Here is a 22,118-nt window from a genome sequence, read left to right as displayed (position 1 = left end):
CTTGTTCTTGACTCTGCCATAACACCTGCTACATGTCTTACTACTATCGTAGTTAATCCTACACACTTTTCTCAATATATAGATTAGATCAACAAATGACAATTGACTTCATCATCAAAATTCAATATTCAATAGCGGACTCATCCACATACTCAGAACATCTTCTCAAAGAAAAATTTCTTTGATTAAAAGAACCTCACAACATTCTTCTCAAGATAAAATAGAATGTAGACTTTGCAGAAATATTTCCCACTAAATAAAAATTTAAAGAAAAAATACCAAATAGGTATAGAGACAGACAACAGATGAATTTAGAGGGACTTGACTACCGAATTCAGAGACACAATACTGCTAACTCTTCTTACATAAGCAAGAGGAAAGTGCAATAACACAAATTAGTAACAAAAAGGAGGGCAATTTCCAAGCATGTTTAATCTGATTGCAATCAGTAATAGTTAATTTGAATATATTGACCCCCGCTGGATGCTTCACATATCATCGATCATATCATCACAGGAGAATATCACTTTAATTGTCAAGTTTCAATATGCATCAAAGCACCATTTATGAATTACAGCCTCATACAACTGCATGATGCTCATGCAAAACAGATCGATCACCTCCAAACTTATGCCTTCCCTTTTTGCTCCCAGTTTAACATTGCGTCGTTGAATGCAGTACAATCGTTAATATGCAGTCTGAATGATCTTAAGGCAAGCAAAGTTCGGGAAATCCCCTACACATTTGCTAACTGCGGTTTCTCTTCAGAATTGATAAGTGGAGTAATATTTTCTTCCATAATGGTTGGGTTTCCTTCATTCTTCACAGGATAGAGCACATAATGCTGGAAAATGAAGAGAATATCAAAGAGCACTACTTCCTGCAAGAGAAAAAGAAAAAAATAATAATAACTTAAGGATATGCATTTTGGATAAAATGACCAGAGATGTGCAAGATATGCAATGACTCAAGATATCTTCTAGCTACATCATCCTCAGTTAACATAAAATTGAGATCAATCATTGATTAAGGACACCATAGAAGAAACGGAATGCAAAACTGACTGCTTAACTGCATTCTGGGATAATTATATCGTACTATTTCTCATAAAACAAATTTAGCAAGTTCAGAAATGATAAAAACTATTTGTGAAATAATCCTATGCATCTAATAGTTCTAATCAATTTGCAGTCTGGTGTCTTGTCTGCATCAATACTAGATAAATCAAAGCATGTATGTATGTCCTTAGAAGATGAGTTACACAGTGAGCAACAATCTTTCTCCTTCCCCACTCTGACACTGAATTATAAAAGAACTAGCACACTGACCGAAAAATTCAAACATGATAATGCCACTAGTCAGTTGATCGGGTTGATTCTTAAAGCAAACTGATGAGTTAACTTGCAATATCAGCTCCATCACCAAATCTACCTCATTGAGAGTCATCTATTATCTATTCCTAGAGGAGTAATGTGGTGCATGTTGGATCCAGAAATCCAAAGCTCAACCTGACAGTCTCCACCTATGGCCTCTAGACTAGTGCTGAGTTAGGCCAGCCTAATTTTAATTTCTTTTTTATTTATTACTTAATGTCTTCAATAGAAGAAAAGGGGAAAATTAAAAATAAAACAATAACAGATTGCCGTTGCTCCTGGGTCCTGCCATCGCCTTCACATCAAGGCTTCAATCTTTGCGCTCTGTCTCCATTCCTGAACAGCATGCCCTTGTTGGCGGCAGCATCCCCATCTGCAAGTGAGGAGGTGAGAAGGGATAGGAGGCTGAGAGGATGGCTGACTCGGGGGAGATCCAATAGAGGAGGGAGAGGAGAACAAGGAATAGCAGGATTACAGAAGAGAGGATATCAAGGGGGCGAAGAATGAGAGGTTAAGGAGATGAAGGAGATGCAAGGGAGGAGTGTAATAAAGAGTGAAAGGAAATCATGAAGAGAGAAAGTTCACGTTGGGCTGCCCAACATGCCAACACAACCAAACTCAGGAGCTGAGTTGATGGGTCCAGTCACGAGTTTGGGCATTTGTGTTCAACCTAGTGATGAGTAAAATAGTATATCGATCATAAATTGAACAAATTGCAATTAGAAGAGTTAAAAAAAAGAAACTAAATGAACTCTGTAAAATGACCCATAATGAAAACTGCAACTAACTATTAACTAAGTGTAGCAAAACTACTAAAAGTGTGCAAAACATCAAGCAGCTCCAAACTATATTTAATAAATTACCGATAAATATTTGGTCTAGAAATTTTGTAAAATAAATTGTCTAGGTTGTAATATATTTAGACCGACAATAACAAGTGAGACATTCCAACAACTTGGGGTCACAACAGCCCCACCACTGAGCTTCAGTAAAGATATTATCACTAACCATATTTAGGGTCATATGATCCTTCCTTCTTGTTTCTAATAGTCTTCTTAGATCTACTTCCACACTTTTTTAGCACCAGAAATGTAATTGAAAGAGCATTCAAAGAGTTTCAGGAAAAACAAATGCACTCAAAGATGTTAATTCAAATACTGTTACAGGTTTGCCCCAGAAAATTGTACCACAAACAGCTAAACAGGAGGACTGGCCATTATTTGAGACAAAAAAAATGATATGAAAGCTGTAACAAAAAATATCTCGTGCATCTCAGATGTAGATTGCAAAATGAAAGAACAAAAAGCATTTGCATACCAGTGAAAGCAGTGTCTTGCCAAAATTTCCATAGAAGTTAACTAGTGTCTCTGCATAAAAACATGTGATAGGAAAATCAGAATAATGACACATAATGGATGAGAACATCTCCTGTAAAATGCATGACACACCCTGATCTATAGACTGCACACCCATCTGACCAAAGTTCAGCACGCCACCCAATAAATCAAGCAAGATATTGCCGATACTCCAACCCACTGTACTCTTGCGCTGGAAGTTCATGAATGCCTAACAAATGCATGAGAATGTAAGAAGCTATATCTATCATCTAGAAGACAAAAAAGGCAATGGGTAAAAGAAAAACCTTAAAAGTATCTTCTTTCACGTTCTCTTTTTTTTTTTTTTTTAATTGAAGACTCCAGGAAATTTGTAAAGAATACTCTACTAGATTATGTACCCATGTTGAGGATGCCATGTGTAGTCCAAATTACCTTTATAATTCCTTCACTTATTTGTAAGTTTAGCTTAGCTGCAGTCATTTAGTTTGATAGATTATTAACTATATGACAACTATGTATGCTTATATGTTGATCTACAAAACCTGAAATCTAAAGCCAGAAACTTCTGCGATGCAAATTTTTCTACAGTCTACTTCCTGAAAAGAATTATATAATCCTTTTACAATTATCTATAGAAGATATCTAATACTTTACCCCTTGAGATAACTGACTAATGAACTTGACTCTGATAGACAGATTCATGTCTTCAAAACAACTTGCTATTATGCATATTATGCAGAAGTCAGATTGAATCTCCCCCATTGGTGATGTGGGATTCTAGAGATGTCATGGTCCACCATGCTGCTGCATGTCATGACCAAAGTCAGAACCACAATGATCAAATTCCAAAAAGGAGTAGCCAGACGGTGCCATTTGGGATGGACAGTGACTCGTCTCAAGAAATCACCCCAGTGTGGTACTATTGTGGGTAATGCAGGATTCCTAGAGGTCACCCAGCTGGCTTCTTATAGAACCTAAAAAATAAATGTTGGTTTGTTAGCTGGAAAACCAGCCTTTCCAGCAAAATTTTATCAACTTGTATGAACCAGGGAGAAGCAACCAAGTTTCCTGATGGATAAAACAAAAGGTTTGGTACAAAGAACTGGAATCATTTTAATGGACAAGGTTCAAAAAGCAAAAGTGGACATACTCTGGGTGGAAGTCTATCATAGTATCATTTTACTGCCATAGGAAAACACAATTGCTTATGTTGGGTAGAGGAAGAGCTAAAGTTACATTGGTTAATATCAAAATGGTTTCAAGCGTCACTCATTATGTATCAAGCCAACCACAATATACATGATAACTTATTTGAACCTCAAAATAATTGCTCGGTATCACCAAAAGATAAGTATCACACGAGGTGGTTTTTCTATCAAATGGAACTCCTATTAGGCCTCAGTTATATTTGAAAAAAAATGTCTGGCTGCTTAATTGGACATATCCCAGACACCACTGTAACACTATCTTGAGAGCAAATATTCAGAAATCTTGATATAAATGATCTATTATCAAAACATGAATAAATATGTAGCACCCTTTAAAATGAGATAATAAATTTTATCTATCACTTTCTACACTTTATATAAATTATGCAAATAAAATATAAAACAAATGAAAAAGCATCTATACCTGTGGGATGTACTTGATCGCTGTCATGATAACCTGTATTGTGCTGAATTCATGCCATTAAAGAAAAATTAATGAGAATATGAGACAACTGCAAGAAGTCAATTTTTTAAAAAAGCAAAACTTATAGATGTTAAAGGTGTCTTCTTTAATGTTCTTTCTTGGGGTTCCAGAAGATAGAACGCATAAATGTTTCTTTAGTTAAATTATATTTTCAAAACATTAGTTTTCTTATAAGAACAAAGTATTACTTGAAAACAGAGATGAGCCAAAGCCAAGAATGATTGGGCCAGGCTAAGAACACACAGACCACAGCATAAAGCAAGACAATAACAGTGATACCAATGCAAGTCTTTGAGACCTTCTGACTTCCACGCTGTGGAGATTAAGAATAAAAAGGAGGCAAAAAGAGAGTTAGCAGAGGAAAGAAGGTAAGGGACAATATAACATACAGCAAGAAAATGATCTCATACAAAAAAGGATTACTTACTTCATAGATCAAAACTTGGAACAATGTAAAAGCCGTCAACGCAACAGCATGTACTGAAAAAGCCACATCATTTGCAGCTACAGGAATCATCTGAAATTAAGAGAATTAATTCGTACACACCTCCTAGAGAATAAACATTCCAAACGAACATGATGTTAAATCAGCAAATCAATAGTTTACATATGTAGAATCTATGGCAAAACCTTCAGCAAGGCAGCCGAACAAACCCATACTTAATATTTTAAGGTGTGTAACAGAAGTTTGGAAGAAATTCAATATTATGACAGAAATGGTTCACAGGCTTATACTTTATAGCATACCACCACATTGATTTTATAACAAAAACAAATCAACTTATACAGATGGTCTACATCCGATAAAAAAGATATGATTGTCCATCACTACATTATGTAGCTCAAGAGAATTGGCCTCCCAGAAATGAAGAGAGAAGACTGAATGAAAATTGACTACTAAATTGACATAAATCTATTGCAATCAATACTAAGACATCCTATAGTGATTATAAGAGGGAATTCAATTTTGTCCAGATCGACCCCTACCCAATGGATATCTACCAGTCTGGGCATGAACCCAGACGTGGACCTCCCTATTTGAGATAGTATGGTCGGTCCCCTTTAATTACTTAAGCGGCTCTCTTTTTTCTTTTAAACACGGTTGCACGATGAACCAGGGCTCATGACACACAAGTGTCTCCTCTCCACTATCCGCTGTCGCACCGCACCTATGGCTGCCACCCGCCGCACCTCCAATTCGTCTCCTCCTCCTTCCTTCTTCTGCTTCTTCCTTCTTCCTCGTTTGCTTTTGGAGTAAGCCTATAGTTGAAACCCATTCCCATTCCGAAGAAGCAAAAAAGTTTGTGGAAAGAGAAAAACCGATTTCGGAAACAACCAGAAGACGGTTTCCTGCCGTAAAGGAACAAGGAACGTAATCTGCGTGTCACCACGGAACGGCTTAATGTCACTGAACCGGCGTGCAGCATGAGGTACGTAACAACAACGATGAAGACGACTGACGAAGAATAACATGGATGGCTTAACGACAACCTTTAAACTATGGGCGAGCAAGTTGAAATCGAACAAGGACAGAGGTGGAAAAACCAATGTCCCCTAAAGTCAAATAGGGAAAGCACAAAGGGTAACGTTGTTTGCCCGTCCATCGATTCAATCAAAATGTCATTTTTAGTGGTAATTCGGTCGAAATTACCTTTCCAGAAGCACAAAACAATAATTACACATCCAAAAGAAATCAACGACAAGGAGAAACAGAAAAGATACCAACCTCTCCGAAACCATACTTCTCATGATACTGCCTCTTGATCACAGGGCTAAAGAACATGGCCGCGTTATATACGAGATACGACGAGTGCTTCGTCATGTTGAGCACCAGGAAATCGAAATTCAAGCCCACCACGCTTCGATCACCAAAGAAACAAGACCAGAATCAATACATTACCACCCTAAAATCCCATGAATTCAGCAAGAAACCAAACAAAATCCGATCTTGCCTTAGAGAATAACAGAAAAGAGGAGAAAATGAAGATTGAAATCAACGACGGAATCAAAAAGGATCCGAACCTTTTCCTCTTGTAATTGAGAATAACTTGAGGGTAGAAGCTGAAGGACCAGGAGAAGAAGGCGATCCATCCGAAGGCCTCGTACGTGATCTCCAAGCCGAGCGAGTTCCACGACGCCATGCCCTCCTTTTCCCTTCGATCGAATCGACCCGGTTTCTCCTGCGGGGATGATAACCAATAGCCAAGAGAAGATACCGTCGGTAGCCTTTATAAAATGACAAAAAACCCTCAGCTTTTTTCAAGAATAACTGGTCGACAGAACGACTGACGATGACGATAAGAATAAGAACGATGGCAATTGGGGGAATCGATGACGTATAGAGTGGGGATTCACCTCGGTGTGCTATCAAGCCAAGGAATCTGGTTGGAATATTGGGAAGGTACAGACGTCGAGAAGGGAGAATACCGCCTGTGGCTTAGCCCATGTCAATTATTGTCACTTACGAGATCACATGATTGGTGGACTGTTTACATTGCTTAAATAAAAAGAATAAGGGCAGATTACTAAAAATATATATATAAATTTTTATCTGTTTACATTGGTGAACTTTTCCTTTTGGTTTATTTATACAATTTTTCCTTCAGAACTTTTCCTTTTGGTTTATTTATACAATTTTTCCTTTAGAACTTTTCCTTTTGGTTTATTTATACAAAACACACGTTATTTTCTATAACACAAAAGCACCCTTTTAAACTTAGCCCGATCGATTGATATCTTCAACCTTTATTCATCGTCTCGTAGCCTTTGCCTCTCATTTGTTATTGTCATTATGGCGATTAAAATGGGTGATGTCTCAAGAGTGCCTTTTGGGTGAGGTAAAAGGCTCGACGATCATGACACTAGGGTTAGAGGATATTATGCTCGTCGTTGAGAGAGTTAGGAAATAGAGAAAGTTGATCTTGGTCTTAGGATTGCTAAATCGATGAGTGGCGACATGGTAGGTGCACATGACTTCATTGATGACGTTGAAGGTGCCAAGCTACATGGAACGCTTTTTGTTAAGTCTTGAATCTCCATCACATATCCTTTCCATTGACATATCTAAACCCATTGGTAGCTCGCCCCCTTCCGTCTCATTCTTTAAGAAAAATCGACATTACATCTCTCACTAGTTTAGAAGCCACATCAATGCTAATCATCTTTCCAAGAGACTACTCACCTTGGTTATCATAACGATAATAGCAAACGAAGGACAGAGACAACATGGCAATTGGACAAAAATGGTAATCAAAAGTAATCACATATTTAAAAAATAAAAATAAAAATTTAGAGTTTTTTTTTAATTATCCAAAAGACAACTTTGAAAGTTGGAAGTGACACTGATCTTGTGACAAAATATTAGATCTATTTACAAACCACATCCAATGAATCCTACACCTAAATACCACTCACAAGAGTTTTTAAGAGTTCAAGATCTCACCATTTACTTCAAAAATCTCTTATTTGCAGAGGAATCTGTCCAGCACTTTTACTTCTAACTATGACAAAGTTTGATGATAGTATGTGCTAGTTAATTTAACTAGCACATAATAAAACTCAAAGAAATGAGATTGATCCAGCTTGCATCATTTACTGATTTGAAAAAAAAATAAAATAATAAATTTTAGATAAAAATAATAATTTAATAATTTTAATTAAAAATAAGAGTGACGATAAAAAAATCCATATAGTTTAACTTTATTATTGTTTCTGTTAAAAGAAGAGTCTTTATCATGATTAAAGTAAAAGTATTTATTAAATAAAAAATAGTGTAACGTATTTATTAGATACAATTTTAAAATAAAAAAAAACCCAGAGAGATGAGGTAAAACTAAGGAAGTCAGAAAGATTCAACCTTCAAATATTTCAAGTTATTATTATGAATAAAAAATTTATAGTTTTGAAGTTGTCTATCCTCCTCTGATTAATAGCCACCGTAGAGATTTTCCAATAAGATGCTACTACTCAAGCTCAATCCACATTATATTTATTTAATCTTAAAGCAATATAATCCCAAAGCTTGGGCTAATTCAGATTGCTGCCTAACAATGATTTAACAAATTGATTAATCACATCCTTGCACAACGTCAAAAATCAAGACAAGACCATGATTTTAGCGTACATCAAACGTGGTAATATGGTTCGACACTTGGAGCACTGCTCTTAGACCAAATCGCAATACACGTGGATGCAACATCTACGAGTGCTATAAATTCTTTTTGGAGTTATATATACATAAAATATTAAAAGACACGCGTCACGATCTACGCCACCAACTTGCAAGCGGTGGGAACAAAAATGTAGTGCAGTATTGTATTTCTTAACCTAAATCATAGAAAGTTGATTTAGTGATAGAAAGTTTGATCGATGTACATAAACTGGTTAAAGAAACCCCAAAGATAGGCATGTTCCTTTCATCAAAATTAACATGTTCCTGTGCAGACGATGTCGCCCTTTTTTTTCTCATAAGCTGCAATAATAGAGGAAAAAAAATATATATATATATATGATCGTACAAGGCAAAGCAAAGTTGTTTAGATTTCCAAAAGAAGGGAAAAAGATCATTTAGCTCAAAGCATGATTTATCACTCACCTGCCCAACTCCTCTAAATCTTTAATGACCTGCTGCACTGCATAGATTACCATTTTCTTCACCTACACAAATAACATTTTTCAAACACCATGTTTCATAGTGTAATTGCTGACAAAAAATAGGAATGCGGAATTCATTGTATTAGCATTTTATACAGATGTTTGCAGGGTTCTTGAACCTGTTCATGTCAAACTCTAGCTAAAACTTAAACCAGTGGCACTGCCAGGATATGAGAAAGGGTAAACAATTGTTGGCACTAAATACATCAGTCATGATCGCTTTAATTAAAGCTCATGTGATAAAACTACCAAGCAACAAATTATTGACAGAAAAATACCTCTAGTTTATCTTCCTTCCCCCGGTGATTGGTTGGAAGCACACGAATTTCATCAGCCAGATGGACACACTCCTTGATGTTTTCGGGAGAGACAAAGTCGAGGGCAACTTTTATGCATGACTTTTAAGAGGGAAAAAAAAAACTTCAGAAGAGACGTAAAAGGTAACCCTAGTTAATTCAGGAATGTCCATCTATCAAGCGAGAATTAATTTGATGTTCTATTTTTCACAGTAAAACAAAAAAAAGGATTCACATTTAAGCACATAACCATACAAAGGAGTCATCTCCGTTGACTTTCACGTCTCATATATAGTATATAAAACATGAGTAGTTCAATAAAGAGTGTCAGATCATAAAGCAGTCAAAAAAATTGGAGTGGGTTGCTTAACATGAACATCAAAATAGATTGGAACAGTAACAGACTCCCTTACAGTTTGGTGTTTTCAAGCTGTTGGGCAGCTTGTGCCACACGAGTTTCTGTTCATTTATTGCACATGCAAAGTTCAAATTCATCTATTGTACACTTTCGTAAATGTATGTGAATATAGAATTTCGAACAAATGTATAGATTGCATATTACCTTCAAATTTCTAACTTGATGGGGGCAACCAGCAGGAATAAAAACAGCATCTCCAAGTTTCTGAACAAATGTCCATGGCTCAATTCCTGCACCAATTTAAATAAATAGCAGCTAACATCATGAAAGAACTAAACATAGATATCTCTCGAAAATAGACTGACTATCCATCAACCGACCATATTCTTCCTTGAGCTTCCGTTTGTGCTCCAAAGTCAAGTAAAATGTTTGGTCATGAATTGGATGAGTAACCTGTATTATCAACAGCAAGACATCATCTACCATATACTTTTTATAGGCATGTACCACATATTGCATAATGAAATAAATATCAGAAGAAACAATGAGTTAGGAGTAACTGATCCCTTCCACATGTTTTTCTTTTAAAGGAAACAATTACTCATGTTGATCAGACAGAACAAAACTTGGAGGAGGACAATCTCCAACCAAACCATCCCAATCTAGGCCAGCTTATGTATAAAAGGAAGACTTGCTCTAGGTGCATGGGTAAACTCAGTTGGATTGGCCCCACCAGCCAACTGTTTGATATCGTCAGTGATAGACTGAATAGGCCAAGGAGCAGGTGTAGCTCCCATGAAAATCTTTATAAGATTCTAACTATCTGAATGTATCCTTAGGTAAGTTAGATTCAGCCTCTTTGCATGCTTTAGCCCTGCCACCAGCACAGCCCCTTCAGCTTGAATGAGCGAACTCATGTGGCTGTCAACAAACCCCAGAGCCACCAATCGTCCCTGCTCATCCTTCAGGGAATAGCCCACACCTGCACTGCCAGAAACCAAGTCATAAGAGCCATTACAAGCTAAAAGGAAACCCTCCCAGCACTCACTCAATATTTCTAACTGAACAAAGACTATTTTGAGTCCCCTAAGCAATCTTGGTAAAATGTAATTGGTCATTAGTAGTGGCCACTACCTTCCTCCATATAGATATACTATTGGTCTGGTAATTGCGAAAGTGGGCATCATTCCGAGCCAACCACACAAGGATGTTGCAACAAGGCTATCTACTATAGGCATTAGATAGGCAACAGTAGGCGACCCCAGATTCCCCCCTTCTTCAAGCCAGGCCCCATATGCCCAATTCTAGAAGAACATGAAACCCACCCCAACATGGCACTGAACCTTATCCCACAACTCTAAGGTGATTTTGTATTCAAAGAAAATATGGGAGACTGTCAAAAAACAAATTACACAGAGGACATGAGACGATTGACGATGTAGGGACTTGGAAAGATAAGATGAAGTGGGAAATATGTTCCACAATAGTTTCCATAGAAAGACTAATTTTGGGTTGGATGTTCAGATTCCACATCACCTTCCAACCAAGCGAAATGCTATCATCATTTTTGTCTCTCTAAACAGGTGATCTGACAGGACCACTAGGAGGAAAAGACCAAAATCCAAGAATCCTCCTTGGGGATGTTGGAAACATGAATACCAAGCATCCTACAAACCAGGAGCAAATGAAAGCACAAATTAAGACCATGCAGTTTCCAGGAAGAATCTTTGAAACTTTCTCAAAATAATGCACAAAACCAAAATTGCAATAAGTGGGTCATTTACCGAAAAGGATATTTTCTAACCATGATCGTCCCAAACTCAAACGATTCGACCATTACCAATAAGCTTACAAGATCCCCCTCTCAAAATTGTGATAGTGATGCAGTAAGTTTTTCCAACTAAAAGATGCACTAGGTTTGTTCATGGCAACTTGCCCAAGTGTCACGGACAAACTTCTAAACAGGATGTTTGATGTAATGCTTATGTATGTTCGTGTCTTTTGGTATGTTCATGCTTTGCCTAGCATGTAGAGGGACAGCCGAAGGCTTAATAGTCTCATTTTAGTTAGGTTTGGTGGCCGCTTTAGGCTTATAAATAAAGGTTGTGTCATATGGACACTTGTGAGATATTTTTGATCTGTAGTGGACCATTTTGACATTTTATTGTGCAACTGTTCAGAGCTTGTAAAGTATGTTTGTAATTTGTATTGTTTATGAAGTGTTTTCAGAAATGTTTGCTTGTGGATCCCGAGTGAGGCGTTTTCTCTAACCCGTTTTCTCTTTTGTGGATCCTAAGGGACCATGGGAGGTTTCGGGGAGACTGACCTTTGCGGACGGACACGCAAGGGTGCCACACGACTTAGGCAAAACCAGCTAAGTCCGTGACACAAGGGTTCACTACCCCATATTGAGGTAAGAACCTTCTTCCACAAATTATTCTCCTTATTCAAGAACGAAAGGAGTCTCTTATCACAAATAAAATCCATGGTTACTGTGAGATTCCAAACTCCAAGACCCCTGCAATTTTATGAGAGGTCACTCTCTCCTAGCTAATGAAGCTAACCCTTTGGAATTAGGAGATTTCTTCCAAAAAAAATTCCCTAACAAATTTGGACAAGAGCTGAAGGAGAGACGTTAGAATTAAGTAACGAGTACATGAGAATGGTATTGGTAATAGAGATAATAAGAACCAACCAGTCAACTTGAGAATTATATAATTCTGATGCTAGCCTTGGATTTTGTTCAACACTTTGTCCACAAGGTTCTGTTGAAGAGAGACAAGGATTTTACCATAGGATAAGTTCCAATGTACTTAAAAGGCGAGGAATCGTCCTTAATATCAAAACACAATGTTTGATAGATGGGTTACACTATTTTGGAAAAAACAATTCAGATTTAGCTTTGTTAATCCTGAAATTAACGAGGGAGGAATAAAACTCCAATAGATTTTATAAAGAAGCACAGATTTTAGGACCGGCTCTAACCACAATGAGAATGTCATCAGCAAAAATCAAATGAGAAACCTTAAGCCCTTTGCTATTGAAGCAAAGAGGAGATTACAGTCCACCAAATTATCAATGAGACTAGATAGCAGTTTTAAACAAGAATAAACAAATAGGGTGACAACGGATCCCTTGTCTAATACCTCGATGACCGCTGCCACATGTATTATCACCAATTTTGCATTATTAGAACTCCTACATCAACCTACAAATCTTTGGGGCTCCCTTTTACAATAATACAAAGATATCACAAGAAAATCAAATAAGATCAAAATAATAGTCTATTTGCTAAAGAGATTCCTAGATCATATAGAGATGTGTAACTACCTTCAAAGGGTTTCAAACTGGCCAATTATCGAAGAATCTATGACTAAAGTGTCAATATAAAGAACTATAGAAATGAAGTGATTACATTTTCATATGTACAAAACAATAAGATATCTATTGTCCATAATCATTCAAGACTAAAACATAATGAAAATATAGCATATTAAAACAATTCAAACACATTTTGTACTTATGTTTAAAATCTAGGTGCTTCAGTATTGGCTGGAATTTGTTGTACCTGGTGTAATGGAGAACAATGGATATGCCTAAATTCTCTGAAGTGCTTCATAAGAAATTCATGCAACTTTGGAACATCTTGCCTCCTGAAAATGTCCCACAAAGCACCTCCCTCTGCATATTCTAACCCTTCAAAGTCTGAAGTTAGGGAAGGTACACTACTATCAAGAGGTGTAACTCTATTAAGCAATGACTCCTTGCCATTTTGAGGAACACCAGATGGATTTTCACGGACATTTGTACCTGCTATGGCATCAACCCTAATTGCCACTTCCTCAGGATCAGTTTGATCCGGTTGATCATTAATATGACCTTCCCTGGACTTTCCTCCACAAGGCTTTCGTCCCTTCCTCTCATATTGAAGCATTGTCTTCTTATCAACTGTCGTTCCACATTCACTAGCCAGATTGCAATGAGATTTTTCTTTTGTTGGACAACAAGGTTCACTTTTTTCATCCTGATCCATAAATACATCCAGATTATCAGCCACCGTATTGTCAGTCATCCTAGTCTTTTGATCATTATATGAACCATTAAGATGGTCATGATTTTCCAGCATCGGACGAGCTTCATCATTATCAAAGGCAATACAATCTGGATCTGGCTTAAACTTCTTCGAAGGGGCTGTTTGTTGCATCCCCGTCACATCATTATCTCTCTGAAAATTATTATATAATTCTACTTGATCCTGGGCAGCATGCTGTTTTTTCAACTCGTTTACACATTTAAGTTGCTCAGCAGTTAGAGTAACCTCCTCTGTATGTGTCAGAATGTTCACCTGAGAATTAACCATTTGAATATTCAAATAAGCAAGATCATTTAACTGAAAATGGTTCATTCAAAGAGTGTAATGCACAAAATATAAACAAAAAATCAACAGATTGGTGAGATTTGAAACAACATCAAGGCCAATGTGAAAGCTGAATAAAATAAATCATATATGTGCCTGGAACAATATCAGTGCTTTATAGTGCTAGTTTTCTCAATCTCAAAATATGTTATTGTAACCCAAAGGTCCCACGCAATGTAAAAATACCCTACCAATAACAAAATGTTGAGCAAATAGAGTGAAATACAACAAATTTAGGATGTGGTATTCATTGCTCGTGATAAGTTTGACCAACCAGGTCTTGAGAAGTGATTATGAAACCTTCTACAGGATACTAATGACAAGAGATGGACCACATTAGTAGAGCATTTTTAATCTGCAAAGTGGCATAATTGTTGTAACTTAGGTATCTAATCTGTGATGATTTAAATTAATTGAATTTATTCTGCCAGACAATTTAAGCAGTTAGAAATTTGGGTATTTAAAATTATCAGACAGTTCAAACATCCAGATCGAAACCATTTTACAAAGTAATTGAAAGAAATGAAGTATCATAATCACATAAACAATCAAGAGAAACACAACAGGATATAATTAAGTTTTTATAGTACTTGGAATAAGCCATCCCATAATATTCCTTTTAAACCTTCCTGAATAGAAATTACAACCATGATGCAATATAATGAGAAAACCTTCTTGTTGTAGAAAAGTAAACGAATCAAAAAATACTATAAAATATAATTATATGAAAGGATTTATCAATTTGCACTGAGCTACTCATAGCCAAAACAAAATACAGTATTTTCCTGAAAATAGTTCAAGCAAGCAGTGTCAAGGAAAGGTCACATCGCCTCCAATTGTCATCACTAACCGTTCTTGTTTTCTCAATTTTATGAAGCTTCCAATCATCATATCAGATGAGACCACACGAGGCAGATAGTCTCATTTGATACCCACATGTAACTCCAAAACTTAAAATAACAAAAGATCAAATCAGAGAAAGTAATTAAGAAGCTATACATACTGCATCAGACATATCACAGTGAAGCTTAGTGATTGAATCTCCACGACCTAACTCTTGTATAAACCCATACGCAATGTATGTCTTTGGCCCCAAGTCTGGCTTCAGTCCATCCTTAGGCAATTTGACAGCAAGATTAAGAAAACCATATCGATAATGTTTATGCTCCTTTTGTGTTTTCTTGTTGTTATGCTTCTGCTCCTTTGGTTTTTTCTTCTTTTTATGCTTCTCCTTTTTTATGAACGGATGTGTATACTCCTTAAAAGGCAACAACTTGACAAACTCAGCCCCATGGCGTGGCAACCGCTCCTCAAATGAGTTAGATGGTGGCCAGTCTTTCAATTTTAGTATCTGAGGCCACCCATAAGAGTCAAATCGGCCCTCTGAATACCCCTTAAAAAATTGATGAATATTCACATCAACCTGCAACATCATATTAGCACATGAGAAGTGAAAATTATTGATGTACCAATATAACTGCTAACTACATTTTTGCTCATTATGCACATATATACATATACATATCAGAACCTAGGCATCTTTTGTGAACTGGAAAAGTTTTGATTTCTGCAAATAAGATTCAAAACTCTCCTCAAGAGATATCAATAAAATGTTTCATTTTAACAATGCACTATGGTCACATATACAATCTCATATTACCAATGAAAACAAATGAACTGACCTCAGACAAGTCCAAACAATCAATGGCAATTACATCCAAGTGTTGACCATGTTTGATATTTGTAATCTGGCGAAATGCACGCCACATCACCATTGGTTCCCAACTCAGACCAGATGTCGTTTCCAGCACATTGGTTACAATTATAGGTTCACCCTTAACCCAGTGGCATTGGAAATGCTTCAGATCCTCATTTTGAATATCCAGAGCATTTGGACTGTACAAATAATTGTCACTCATATCATCACGGGAGGCAGCTTTTCTTGCTGAATCATTGCCATGGTCAACCACACCTTCTGATGTGAAACAAGAGCATCCCTGTTCCAAAACTCTAGTGATATTCATACATCTGTAGGTATGAACAAGTTCTTCTGCTTTCAATACCAAGTCTGAAACCCAACCATCAGGAAACAGAGTCCTTAATTCTAGAATGCCACTTCCACAGCCACCCATAGACTGCGGGGGGCAAGGAATGCTACCATCGCTCTGTGTTTTCCACTCTGATATTGACCTAAATTTGCCCTCAGAGATTCCTTCCAAGTCTTTTCTACCTTCTGGGAAATGAGCACAAGAATATTTACCATGCAAATAGTCAAACCCATTATCGGCATATTCAACTTCTTCCACTCCACCTCCCTGTAGATGGCCCTCACGAAGCTCCCGACAACAAGTAAGACAGAGATCATATGAACAGTTTGGGCAGCTTCTGTGGTAATCATAAATAGAAGTTCTACAATTGTTGCTGCAGGAAACACCATGGCATTAACTTCCCTATATATTCCAAAATATATTTTAAAAAAGGATATGTTCTGCATACCAATATGCGCGTTCATCAGCATTCCAACATGCTTCCTGAAGCTTAAAATCTGATAGAGATAAACCTGTACCAGCATGAAGTTACCAAAGATTAGGCAACTAAAATTTTTCAACAAAAAGACTGGAGTGTTGTTCACATGTTAGCAATCGTCCACCAAAATATGGATGTAAAGCCACTTTTGTGACTATCCTCATCTATCCAGTGACAAATCCAGAGATATTGAAGGCATTAAACAACAAAGGCAGAGAGTATCACTATCAACCATCATGTTCTCTAGGAGTGCATTAAACAACACAGGCATTCAACTAAAGCTCCAGGAAATCAGCCATAGATTCCTGAATTACTAATGTTATCTAGGAGTGCAAGTAATGGTCAAATGAAAGTCCAAAAATAATCAGCTTTTCTTCATTTGCATCATCATCATCATCCAAAGTAGATCTGTAAATCATAGGACACGACCATATCCAGATATGATGTAAGCCAAAGACATAATAAACATTTTGATTTAACAAACAAAGTCTTAATCCAATCTGATTATCATAATGCAATTTAATATTGTTGAACCTGATCAAAGCATTTATGATTTAGTCAAGTAGAATAATATATTATTTCATTTACTGCTTAAATAATATAATTGACAATAAAAGGTTAATGATAATGGCAATGGCACACACAGTTTTTACCTATCAGTCCAACCAGGTTCAGACAAAACCCTGATCCAATCTGAATCTGACCATCTATGGTCCTAATCCAGACTGAATTAAGCATAGGGCAAAAATGCCAAATATTTTACAAAAATATAATAGAAAAACCTTGATTCTTTGCTTCCAATTCCTTTTCTAACACTTGTTCTTGATTTATTTTTTGGGCGACTGGAAGAAGCAATTGGAGAAGGTAAGCAGAGTATTGTAACTTTTCATCATCACTAAATTCTACACCAAATTTCAACAAATCCTGCAACAAAGTACCAATATAGATTATCAGTCCTCAGTAAACACACATAACAATGAAATAAATAGGGCAAGCAGAGGAATCTGGCAAAATAACGGACTTTCAATGATCCATCCATGCGCAAGCATGCTTTGCAATTGCAATTTCCTCGACAAACTGGGCAAGCCTCAGAAATTGCCTCCTCAGTTAATTGAGAATACCTACATTTTAATAATTAACTTTAGTTATGCTAAGTATGCTTAAAACTAATAATCACAGAAGTTGTAATTATTTAAAACCAGATATCACCCTACAAAATATTGCATCAAATCCGTAGCACCCATTTTGCAAGTTAAGCACACAATTACAGGAAAATAAACATCGAGAACTACAATTAAGAACTTGGGTGTACCACTGCCTGTTAAGTTCTGAGAAGTTCCACTGACCACAGTTAGGATAAGTCATACAAACTGCAGGATGCTTGATGAAAGGATTGCATTCAGTGTTAGATTGGACAACCAAAACTTACCATATCTAGGTTGGGTATAATTGACTAAATAGTCAACTGTGCTAGCATGCAAAAATACTTAATAACACTGAATACACATTGAAAGACAGTTATTATAGAAATATAAAATATTTGGAGAACTTTTTATGGGTAATTAATTTATTGTGAAGAAAACAGTTTTATAAATATGGAATCAAGTCTATGAAACCTTAAAAAGAAGAAGATTTAATTTAAATTTACCACCAGAATGGGATAAGGCAGCAGTAGAGCTTCAAATTACATTCCTATTGAAGTTCAGCCCTTATGGGTGAAGTGGGTTCATATGATCCTATGAAGCATCAATTTATGCATAAGAGCTTTCCAGACATTACAAAGAGCCCCTCAATTTTTTAATCAAGTAAACTTTAATTTTGCAAAAATCTAAAACAAGGACTTCCACAGAAAGAGGATTAACAATAACTGCCCCTTCCAGAGTAATCATTTATTGGCTCCATTAATTGCATGCACATCCACAATCCCCACAAAGTAGAAAGGAAAAAACTCCTACTGTCTATTCCACTTTTCATTTCCAAATTCCTTATAAAGAAGGGAAAAGAAAAGAAACTTTTACCATTTCAACAGGTTCAGTGGTAAGAATCCCTTGCCAATAGCAGTGATTGCAAAAGGCGCTCGGGCGCTCGCCTAGGCGCTCGGGCGAGGCGAGGCGAGGCCCGAGCGCCTCGCTAATGTCCCAGGCGGCGCGCTTCAATCAGGCGCCGCCTAGGCGCTCGCCCGAGCCCAGGCGCTGGGCGCTTCGGGCGAGCGCCTGGGTAAACCGAACCAGAATTTTAGGTCTGGTTCGGTCCTGGTTCGGTTGTTAGTTGGTTCAATCGAACCAACTAAACCGATATAACCCCAACCCTAACCTGCTGCCGCTGCCGATCCCGATCGCGATCTCGTCGCTCGCTGTCACTGCTCCCGCTGCCGCTGCTCGCCGCTGTCGCTGCTCGCGCCTCCCGCGAGCCTTCCCGCTGCTCGTGCCTCCCGCGAGCCCTCTCGCTGCTCGCGCCTCCTGCGAGCCCTCTCGCTGCTCGCGTCTCCTGCGAGCCCTCCCGCGAGCCTTCCCGCTGCTCGCGCCTCCCTCGAGCCCTCCCGCTGCTCGCGCCTCCCGCGAGCCCTCTCGCCTCCCGCGAGCCCTCCCGCTGCTCGCGCCTCCCTCGAGGCCTCCCGCTGCTCGCGCCTTCCGCTCCCTTTCCCTTTCCCGCTGCCGCTGTCGCCGCTGCTGCTGCTGCCGCTGCTCACCGCTGCCGCTGCCGCCGCTGCTGCCGCCGCTCGCCATCGCTGCTGCCGTCGCTCGCCGCTGCTTCCTCGTTTCTCCGTCAGCAGATTTATACTGTTAATGTGATTATATTTATTAATTATATTATATATTTTTATATTTTTATTTAAAATTTTAAATAATTATATTTATTAATTATATTTTATATTTTTATATTTTAGCGCCTCGCTTCGCTCGGGCGAGCGCCTAGCGCCTCGGGCGTTTTTGGACCTTGGCGCCTTTTGGCACCTAGCGCTTTTTAAATCACTGGCCAATAGTTAGTCAAGCCAAGTTATGCCAGTCATCTACCATTACCCCCAACCACAATCCAACCTGACCCATTCCCAGGAGCATGCAACATAACATATTTTGATTTTGGATAGAGAACAGAATAAGTGCCTCACTACCTCAATCACAAAACAAGCATAACGGTGCAGTATGTGAGGTATGTATGGGCTCAACATATGTTTAAATTAAGTTGAAGATTGAAAAGATATAGTTCGTGAAAAATTCAAAGGACTGAGTAAGGTCTAATTTGTGCTGGAATTCAATGGGCTATTTGAACCATGTGATGCGACAATGCAGAAGAGTTAGCTCATTTCTGTGAGGTGAATGACTTGTTGACATCCATGCATGTGCTCTCTCTCTCTCTCTCTCTCTCTCTCTCTCTCTCTCTCTTGTTCTCCATCCCCCGCACCCCGCCCCACTTGTTTCTGTTTCTTTAACTAATATGATTATGCACCTTCTTTTCTTTTGTATTTAATTGAATTTTAGGATTCATATCTGAAATTTGGCAATTGAAAGGATGAACTACATGTCCGTATGTCTAAATATCTAGCACTTTTTTAATATTTATTTTTTGTTCCGATGATCAACAAGCAGGTTATATATATTATTTATGATATAAAGACTCAAATGACCAACCAGATCTAATGGTCCAATTCATAATGCAACTGTCCACAAACCAAGGCCCTTTTGAGTATTTTAAATCTTAATCATCATTTTCCTTTGGAAGCATCAGAGGAGTTGTTTAATTTATATACGTTTAGATAAAATTTAATCAAACTCCAGGTCTATCAACCATTTCTAAAATGTTAATGCACACAATGCTATACTAATTTAGTGAATTGATTAAGAGGCCATTTTGCTCTTATTTATCGCTCTTGTGACGTCCATTGCATCAAACACAAACTTAATTTAACCTCCTTGAATTTGAAAAAAAATCAAATAATACATGTATTTTATTTTCTAACTTTTTAATTCTTTCTATTATGTATGTTACAGTTCTGCCATGCTCTTTTTTCTTGTATGAGCTAAGTGTAGCAAACCTTTTTTTTCCTTTTTTGCTACCAGCATAGGATGTTGACACAACTATTTGCAGTGTTGTGCCAACCATACATGTATAAATGTCACGTATGGGTGACAGTATGAAAGCTAATTTCCATAATTAGATAGCTATCATATTTATCAATGTGTGTATGTGTATATATAAACTCATAGGCAGTCCCTCCCTTCCCCCGAAAAAAGAGTGAAACATAAGACCCTCTATCTCCCACTTCATGTTGTAAGAACTAACTTCCACATTGATGACAACCGCATCATGCATCGTATTGAAAGGCAACTAATAAACGCAAACTAATATGTTACGATTAAATCCAAAAATGCTCTTCAATAACCAAAAACAAAAAAGGATGCGTTAGAAAAATACCATCTCGTAATGCATGGGATGCAATATCGCTTCGACCGGCACTTTGTACAACGAACAACCCTACCCTTATCATTCCGCTGGCACTGGTGGCACATTGTGGATTCCATTGGATTCCCCTGTAAAATCCAATCACCAAATATGTTGGACTATAAATACCCAAAGAATCCATACTCCGCACCGAAGCTGTAGCTAAAACTACAGCGAGACCAAGAAAGGAAAAGTAGAAGACGAAGAAGAAGGCCTTCATTTGAGCATATTAATAGAGCATATGCTTTCTCCGCATTGTATCCAAGAAATTCAGGCTGAGAAAGAGGGCAAAGACCAAGAACACGGAAACAGAAGCCGAATAGAATGGGAAGTGACGAAAGGGTCACCCATACGTTTGCATCCAAGTGCTTAGAGCGGCACTTATCGGGGAAGTCGAGCTGTGGGGAGCTCTGGACGGGGGGCCTCCGGCCGCCGCTGCGCGTCCTCGAGGGGAACCCCCCGTCCTCCGCCTCCGCCGGCCGAAGCCGCTTCCCCGTTCTTATCGGCGGCATCGCTTCGTCTTCTTTGCCCTAGTCGCGGGGACTGGTGGCGGTCGCGTCGGCGGCGGCAGCGTGGAAGTGGTTTCCTTCGATCTGTGGGTTCCTTGTCGATTCCGGAATCGTAAGCGACGCGGGCCGCACGTGCTGCCCACTTCAGTGTGTTTGGTCCAACATATATCTAAAACCACTCGTCGTATTTTAATGCACGTGAGCATCACGTGCAGTAAATTTCGCATGCGGCTCACTTCATTTCCAAAGATTCCAAGATTATCTTTACATAAATACTAACGCTCTTTGATTTTCCAAATATTACAAAGTCTTAAACTATTCGATTACATGAATTTCTATTATTATTAGAAAAACACCACCGATATCGATCGCAAATTTGGATAAAAGACTATCTCAAGTCTAATGAAAATTTGCAAATATTTAGATTTTAGAAACATTTTCAATATGGAAATTACTGAAATGTTCTTGCTTTTTTTATATATCAAACTTGAGCGTCTTTGCTCTCGCAGACAAGTGA

At 37.9% G+C, this 22,118-nt stretch overlaps 2 protein-coding genes across 5 annotated transcripts; both read right to left on the bottom strand.

Annotated features, from left to right (window-relative positions):
- Nucleotides 1–505: 505 nt before the first annotated feature.
- On the bottom strand, nt 506–6,582 carry LOC135639016 (cystinosin homolog). Its single transcript, XM_065152705.1, has 8 exons — nt 6,425–6,582; nt 6,129–6,261; nt 4,830–4,919; nt 4,591–4,715; nt 4,343–4,385; nt 2,822–2,939; nt 2,691–2,740; nt 506–880 (listed from the first exon to the last, which is right to left on the bottom strand). The coding sequence occupies exons 1-8, from the start codon at nt 6,541–6,543 to the stop codon at nt 737–739; spliced, it is 822 nt and encodes a 273-aa protein (XP_065008777.1). The 5' UTR covers nt 6,544–6,582; the 3' UTR covers nt 506–736.
- A 2,006-nt stretch (nt 6,583–8,588) lies between these two features.
- Nucleotides 8,589–21,743, bottom strand: LOC135582513 (lysine-specific demethylase JMJ29-like). Of its 4 annotated transcripts, XM_065151693.1 has the most exons (13): nt 21,446–21,743; nt 21,066–21,181; nt 17,674–17,773; nt 17,435–17,576; nt 16,623–16,686; nt 15,809–16,547; nt 15,130–15,549; nt 13,278–14,054; nt 10,090–10,162; nt 9,914–9,999; nt 9,334–9,453; nt 8,997–9,058; nt 8,589–8,873 (listed from the first exon to the last, which is right to left on the bottom strand). In XM_065151693.1, exons 1-13 carry the CDS (start codon nt 21,602–21,604, stop codon nt 8,867–8,869), a joined length of 2,865 nt encoding a protein of 954 aa, XP_065007765.1. In that variant the 5' UTR covers nt 21,605–21,743; the 3' UTR covers nt 8,589–8,866. The 4 variants fall into 4 exon arrangements, with proteins under 4 accessions (XP_065007765.1, XP_065007767.1, XP_065007766.1 ...); XM_065151695.1 differs by lacking the exon at nt 17,674–17,773 and having other exon boundaries at nt 21,446–21,583; XM_065151694.1 differs by lacking the exons at nt 8,589–8,873; nt 8,997–9,058; nt 9,334–9,453; nt 9,914–9,999; nt 10,090–10,162 and adding an exon at nt 10,259–10,696.
- Between the last annotated feature and the right edge of the window lie 375 nt (nt 21,744–22,118).

Source organism: Musa acuminata, chromosome BXJ3-5 (assembly GCF_036884655.1).
Source record: "Musa acuminata AAA Group cultivar baxijiao chromosome BXJ3-5, Cavendish_Baxijiao_AAA, whole genome shotgun sequence".
NCBI lineage: Eukaryota > Viridiplantae > Streptophyta > Magnoliopsida > Zingiberales > Musaceae > Musa > Musa acuminata.
Note: the sequence above shows the minus strand (reverse complement) of the source record. Positions and strands in the feature narration are given on the sequence as shown.